The sequence below is a fragment of the Pyrgilauda ruficollis genome, unplaced genomic scaffold (genome assembly GCF_017590135.1).
Source record: "Pyrgilauda ruficollis isolate IOZ18807 unplaced genomic scaffold, ASM1759013v1 scaffold32, whole genome shotgun sequence".
Lineage (NCBI taxonomy): Eukaryota > Metazoa > Chordata > Aves > Passeriformes > Passeridae > Pyrgilauda > Pyrgilauda ruficollis.
In genome coordinates this window covers 5,863,762-5,871,588 of record NW_024524600.1, presented here as the reverse complement: position 1 = coordinate 5,871,588, position 7,827 = coordinate 5,863,762, and the positions used below count along the sequence as shown (strand labels likewise).

The window sequence follows — 7,827 nt, the reverse complement described above, 5'->3', positions numbered from 1 at the left end:
AGAACCTTTTTTTTTTCTATAAAATTCAAAGTTTTCAACAAATAAATGTTTGTATATTGCCTGACCAAACTGGTAAAAAATAAATTGCTTTATTTGTTTTGTGATTTCTCTAGTGAAGAGCTGAAGTGTCTGTTTTGCTGGCGAATGGCACCAGTTGTGACCCAGTTGATTGTATGCACTCTGTACTTTCTCAGGTGGCCTCGCTCTATTGATTTGGTGTTTGAGAAGTCCAGACGCTAATGCTCCTAATGATCAGCCATTCTTTTTGACTTTTAGTAACAAGTATTCTCATGCAGTTAATATCAAACAGAACTTTGTGCTCTACATCTGTTATTTCAAAATTCCCATTTTTAAACTCCCCTAGTCTCAAGTAAGTTGTGCATTGTCTTCCTTTTTTACTGCCTACAATCTTTTCACCTACTTCCAGGGCCCCATGATGTAAAATGTCATTTTGCCGATCTTCAGTTCCAGTGACAACTTTAATTTTACTGATTTTAATGGGCTTTTCAAATACAATCCCATAGAAGTCTCCAGTAGAAGGAGCTTTGCCCCAGAAGTACTCATCAATGCTGCTGTAAGCCTTGCTTGCCTCATAGTTTTCAAATACATTCATATTGGTGTGCAAGTTTGCAGGTGGGTTGTCAGGGATATCAAAGGATTCCTCTTCAAAATCATCATCCTTTAACTTATTTTCTGCTCCTTTGTAAGATGAGTAGTATCCCATGTGCTGGAAGAGAGATGGCTTAAAACGTATCACTTCCTTTTGAGCTAACAGCCCACGAAAGTGGATGAGCAACCAGTCACAAGGCATTTCTTGGTAAAACATCAATAGAAAATGGGCCAGGCGTGGTAGGTCATGGGAATGGTAAAGCTTTCCAATGTACCCCAGCTTGGAGAATTCCAGTGTCACCCAGTAGGATCCTTCTCGTGAGGTAATTACTTTCTTAACAGCAGTCAAAAAATTCTTTGAGCAGCGAACATCATCTTCCAGCATCACATAGTAGTCAGAAAGGTTGGCACAAAAGTTTAGAAGGAAAGCATAATCTACATTTTGTTTTGATCGAAACTTCACACGGTCCTCAGGGTCATTGTAATTTCTCTTAAGGCCATCCAGTACAGGATAGTAATCCTCAGGGACGTGAATAACTATTAATCTGCCTGCAATTATGTGATGTGCAAATTTCTGTGAAATATCTTGGACCATCCCTTCACACCAGGCTGAGTCAAAATCTGCTAGCTGTACTACCACTGCAATTTCTTTGAGTTCATCATAGCTTGACTGCTCAAATATGGACTTGATGGTCTCGAGCAAGTAGTTTCCCTTTTTCCGTTTTACAGAGGATAGTCCAATTGTAAGATACCCTGTACAAAAGACAATTCAAACAAAAACTTGAGTATCTGATATTGGAAGCAATTTTATCACAAACATATTCTCCAGAGCTGTCTTTATATTAAATAAACCTAATGAATGGTGAAGACTGAGAAATTTGGTATGTGAGTTTATGAAGTTGAAAGTGACAAAGGACCTTTATTGTCTTTTCATTAAGAGGTATGATATTGCAAGCAAATAGACATGTGGAGACTATTGTGTTAAACATTCACTGGTTTACTGCCAGGAGAAGCACGCTGGGGACAAATGCCAAAGCAGTGTGTACGTTTATGCCTTGTAGACAAAACCACATATACAATGATAAGACTGCAAATCTGCCAAAAGAAAGGGGATTATGAGGAGATTATTCACACCATATTTTGAAAGCAAGGAACTACCAAATGCAGCATTTCTATCATTTTAAGCCCTTTAAAAGTCTAGTTACATCTATGCATAACTTTACAGTTTTATGCATTTTGCATGGATAATGATTTCTCAGAGTGTTCATTTGTAGGTGAATTTGTCTAGTTTTTTCCTTGCCAGTAGTTTTTCTTCTAACCCTCTTTCAGGACACATCAAGCATTTTAAAGGGAACACCCTGCAATTTAGACATTATTTTAAAGTAGAAGAGAGCTTCTCCCCTTGCTTGCACAAATAATTTTTAATGCTGTTAAATTCTTTCTAGACAGAGATATATCTTATAAAACAAGAAATTTCATTTCTGCAGTTTTTTTAGTCACTGCCATTGCATTTTTACCAGCATTCTAAATCAGGATTTTTTTCAGATATTTGCAAATATATCTCTATCTTTGGTAACTTCTGATGTAAAAAATGTTAAGACTTTGTAATTGTCAGGGTGTACCTAAGTTGAACCTACCCCAACTTTCTTAAAATGTAGTCATTTGTAAAAGACTGTTCTGATAGTGATTCAGGGTTTCCCTTGAGGATTAAGTCTGCCCAAAATGAAGTGGTACAGTGAAGCACAACCCCCAGAAGTCCTTTACACTGCATACAGAGCCCCAAATGTTTCAAATCTAATTTGAACAGACTTTCTAGCTTTCTGAGACTCACGTGTTATTTTATTTTACCTCCTGGGCTTGGACTTTAGAGCTTTGTTTATGTATGTGAAATGGTTGATTTGGAACCCAAAGGACACCTGCCTAAAGTTTAGGTATGGCCATATTTCACTTTTAGAGGAAAGTCTTGAACCATGCATGAATTAAGAATAACTAAATAGTCCATCTGCAAATGGCTGTGAGAAGAATCCTCCTTTACTGTCCCAATAATAGCACAATTCAGCTCCCTTCTCAGCACAGCTAAAGGAGCAAGGAGTTCCACTTGCAGCTGCTGGGCCAGCAGGATAGCAGACCTGAGGGGTGCATCTATGTGATGCCAAGCATACTTAAGATTGGATTTACCCTTTATACAGAGATTGACAGTATGGTCTCAGAGGGTGGTTACAGAACACAACCAGCATGTGCCTTACTTCTGCTTTCTAAATCATCTTCCTCTTGCATGGGAGGAGATCCATGGAATTATTCTCCCACATACACCCAGGGACATCTACAAGTCAGGCAGTTGGTCTGACAGTTGGTCAGAAGGTAATCAGGCTGTAGAGAAATTAATGCTAGGTCTGGACTAGAGGCCACTCAGGAATGGCCACTAGTGACAGCTCTTGGGGCTGTCACTACTTAACTCAGCCCCTCTTGCACAGAAATACCACAGGGACTACATGGATTTCACGCCTTTTAAAATTACCTCATTTTGCAATATTCTAATTGCAGTTACTTACTTTTCCTTGGCAAAGGTGTGCCAGCTAGGTAGCGATAGGAAATGTTTATAGATCCTGAGAAATTAGACAAATCTTTAAAACTGTGAACATAACGCTCTGGGTTGAGCTGGTGCGTGGCTGTTTCTCTGATTAACTGCTTGTCTCCTTCCTATTAGCAGGAAAACAAAAATAACAAAAAAGGGAGAGAGAGAGAAACACATTTGTGAATGCCAGTTAGAGAGGAAACATGGACAGGCAGGTTTCCAAGAATAACATTTTTCAGTTTCAGCTTTCATGAAAGCATGTAGATGTCACCTCATTTAAAACAAAAACCAGCAAACAAAACCTCCCCAAACCAAAAAGCATTACTGAATATCATACATTTTGGCTACAGAAAATCTACCATAAACCTTCAGATTACAGTAAAAGGAAAAGAAAAAAAAATACTTTGCATAAAACTCTGGAAAAGTAGCAAATATTAAATTATTGGCCAAAAAATGCGCTGGTATTCAAAAGAGGGATAAGAAAATATCACTCAGCAACAGATAAGATAATTTTCACAGATGTAGAAACACAGAAGACTTTAAAAAATGTTTCTAGTGATTAAAAAAATCTACCAAAACTGCTGCAAAGAAAAGACAAAGCTAGATCCTGGCACCTGGCTCATTTTGATATTTTTCTGAGAAGTTTTGACTCAGGTTTGCAATATGAAGAAATGTATGTGATCATGCAGACAGTAAAAGTTTCTCTGAATTTGGAGAACACTGTTTGATGGCATAGTCAAAAGGTACATTTATCACCACACCTCCTCTTCCTTCCTCCTTTTTCACTCCTTTTCTTCCAAGAGGCTTCCCTAGTCATAGTAAAGGCACAGAATGGAAAGAGTGGCTTCATCAGCCACAGAAAGAGTAAACAATGCTCATATTTAATGGCATAAATATTAAAAAAATGTGTCAAAGCTATATTTTATAGCACAAATAAATCTTTCTGTAAACTGATCTTACATTCATTTACAGTTCATTGTTTTTCTTGCATAAAAGTAGTAAAAAATCCACTTCTGAGCTTAGTAGAGATCTTTGGCAGACATCCAGGAGCATCTACCTGCACTGTTATGCTCTCTTGATTTTCAGTGTCTCTTGAGTAATTTCTCTCAAGTGCTTATGTGCCACTTTGCATTTGCTCATAAATTATGAGAGGAAGTTTGATGATCAGGTTCAAGACTAAAATGTAACCTAATGATCTAGAAAGAAAATACACCAAAATTTCAAGAGTTTTTCCATGAAAAATGTTAGGTGGAAAACAAAAAAGGCTGGTCCAAAAACTTTCTTTTTTCAAAACCCTTTCTTTAATATCTGAGAAGCAAACAAAACATTGTGTCATGGGTTCCAGAATGGAGCACCAAAATTCCTTGTTTCATAAGGTCTTGGAATGGAAACTTATTCTGCTGAGGTTTTGCTACATAAAATATTTAGAAATAGACAATGTCAGAAGAAAATGTTTTGATTTTAACAAGCAAAACATCTAAACTGACCACAAAAATTTTCCTTTTTTCCCCCCTCTTTAATAAATGCCTTTTGTGGCTAACATTTCTTTTTAATAGCTGCTCTTTCATTCTTTTGTTGAATGATGGGCAAAACTGAAATCTGGACTTTTTCAAAAGATTAAAATCTGTTTCTTCTATCTCTGGCTATGTAGAGGTCAGTGAAGCTGAGGAGCTTGATTAACTCTCCTTGGTTTTCTTCTCTAGCTTTTTCTAGAATTGTTTTGGCTTTCATCTGTTAACTAACCTCTAACTTACATTCCAGTGTTTGCTGGGAGTTTCATGTGGCTGCCATAGGATTAAGTGCCACAGTTCTTCACCCTTTATGAAGATATCCTGCTCTGGTAAGGATGCTGTGTTAATTACAATAGTGTAATTTTTTGCATAGTGCCCAAAAGAGTGATTAGTATTCACAGAAGAGTGCAGAACACATGCTTCACTTACAATCCACTTACTACTCTGAATAGGTAGAAGACCCCCTTGTGTATATTGTGATATCTGGTATATTTTAGCTTAGTATGTCTTCAAAATGCTTGATCAAATGCAGTTCATACATTGTAGATGAAGCACCTTAAACTGCTTTTCTAATACACATGTATCAGCACTGCATAACTGCATACCCTCTATCCAATATGCTTCAGTTATTTTGCCACATGGGCCCTTATTTTCCATTTCTGCAGCAAATGCCCTGCAGAAAACTCTGAAGCGATTCTCTGGATATGTGAGACCCTTTGAGCAACACCAGAAAGTTTCTCTTCTCTCTTCTTAAGTTTTACCGAAATGAATGTCATTTTAACACTCTAACTTTTTGAAAAAGACCACTTGTGTTACATCTGGTGCCAGGGACACCAGCACCACAACCCCTTGCACAGCCGAGACTGGGAGGAGGAGCTCCGGGTCAGTTGTCTTCCCTCTACCAGTTACCTTCGTCCAGCAGAAGATTTGCTGCAATTCAGAGAGCCTTTGGGGCTCTGAGGACGTTCAGATTTTCATTCCCTGAGGGAAACTGGTTAGCCTGCTGTGCTCAAAAGCTTTTCCCAAGTATATTTCTCTTCACCACAAACAGTGAAATTGCTCATCTTTTACCTCAGCAGAGAAAACACACCAGACAGGGTGTGTTTGGAGCTGCCAGACAGGGTCAGGAAGTTTGAGAATAAAAGTAAATAAATAAGTTGAAAAGTCAACATCTTAACACAGTTGAAAAATACTTGATGGACCATAAAGGTATCAAGAGACCTGGAAGAACTGTCAGAAGACTTGGCAAGAGCTGCATGAATGCAAACATGCCAGAACTGTGATGAGAGAAGCAATGAAAGAGAGTGAATTTATAAAAGGCAGGGGAGGGGAGGGTGGAAAGAGAAATTAAGAATAAGATAAGGAGCCATCTGGGGAGCTGGCAAATAGGACAGGGAAAGATTTCAAAAACAAGCCAAGAGGAACACCATTAGCAGTGATAATAAAAGCACTTTCAGAAACATCTGGGGGACTTTGAAGCAATTAGTGAACAGAGGAGAAACATTAGGGAAAATGCCACTAGGAAAAAAAAAGTGATAAGCCAGGTCAAATTTAATCATAACCAAGAAATGTTAAGTAAATAAAAAAGTGAAAAACCTTTGTAGTACAAAAAGAAATATGCCTGTAATGGAGTAACATGCTACAAGAATGGGCTATCTTTTCAATGGCTTAAAAAAGTACTAGCATAATAGTAATATTGTAAATATTTACAGTACTGTTATATAATGATAATATTTTAGATTAAAATAATTAAAACTGCATATATGGTTCTGATAAATAATGTAAGGATTTTACTGCTTGTGTATTACACTTTTTGACACACTATTTTGTTTCTTTTCAGATGCAAATGGGATCTGAATTCACTGCTAAAAATGTTGGAAAATCCATACTGTCCCAGTTCAATTCACGATAAAGACAGCACTATCTAGTCATATCACAATATAACAAATTCTGTTTAGTCATTTTACTATTTGCAAGATTCAGTTTTCAACCACTATGTTTTTTTACTGGGCCCAGTCCAATCTCCAAAGAACTGGAAATTCAATCCTTTAATCAAGTCTCTAGGGCTCACTTGGCATTCAGCACTGAAACACCCCTAGGTTACACATAAACTGTAGAGTTATGCTATGTTGTCAGTAGCTTATTTGTTGAAATTCCTAACATAAATATTTCCACAATTTTTTTCAAAATCATAAACTTACATTAGGTTTCTTTTGTCTAATTTTTAATGCTGTAGCACTGAACCCATCAGACTAAAATCTGAGTTACAAAAAGTAGGAAAACCACAAAATAAACTCACTAAAATGAAATTATTTATGCAAGGAACTTAAAGTAGATAGAATGGGTGTAAATTTTCTTTTATAATTTTATTTCTATAATAGCATTTAATGCAGTATTCAGAGGTGAGATTTGCAGTGTATACTGAAAAACAAGCTCCCAGCTCACACAAATAGTTCAGATGTAGTTTATCCTCAACAATTTACCATTTTGCTAGGGGTGTTGTACTATTTTCTTGTTCCAGGATCAATTCTTTGCAACTTACCAAAACATAACTATCCTCAATGTACAAGTTCATGAACAGCAAGCAAACAACAAGGATTCCTAAGAATGACACTGCTGATCGTTTCCGCAAGCATCTCATTTTATCAAAATATTTCAAGTTGCGTCTCGTGAAGAACTGCATACGGTAGTGTCACCTATGAATAAAACCACAGCGTTACAAGAATGGTCCACCTGATAAGCATGACAACAACTAAACTTACCTTCAGATGTATCAAATCCCTTCAAACTTACATAGAATGCATTTTCAGGCAGAATTGATTTGATTTAATCATTGTTATCTTCAGATTTAATATACAATCTTAACCATAAACTGAGCTTCCTTTTTTTTTTTCTTTTTTTTGGTGTCAATAAAGAAAAAAACACCTACCCACTGTCATACCCATTTTAAAGTGGGTTTATGATGGATGTCAGTGTGGCAGGAGTGCATCAACTGTTTAGTTTAATATGCTCAACTGTCAGATCCCAGCTTGGTAGCTAGAGATGATGCTGTGCATTGTTCCCCCATGTACCTGCGTCTCCTCCCAATGACAGGCCAGGTCAACAGGAAAGGAGGAAATTATTGCATGACTC

General features: G+C 37.1%; 1 protein-coding gene across 1 annotated transcript; it reads right to left on the bottom strand.

Annotated features, from left to right (window-relative positions):
* Positions 1 to 205: 205 nt before the first annotated feature.
* On the bottom strand, positions 206 to 7,378 carry MGAT4C (MGAT4 family member C). Its single transcript, XM_041474424.1, has 3 exons — positions 7,238 to 7,378; positions 3,162 to 3,309; positions 206 to 1,362 (listed from the first exon to the last, which is right to left on the bottom strand). The coding sequence occupies exons 1-3, from the start codon at positions 7,376 to 7,378 to the stop codon at positions 206 to 208; spliced, it is 1,446 nt and encodes a 481-aa protein (XP_041330358.1).
* Positions 7,379 to 7,827: the final 449 nt, after the last annotated feature.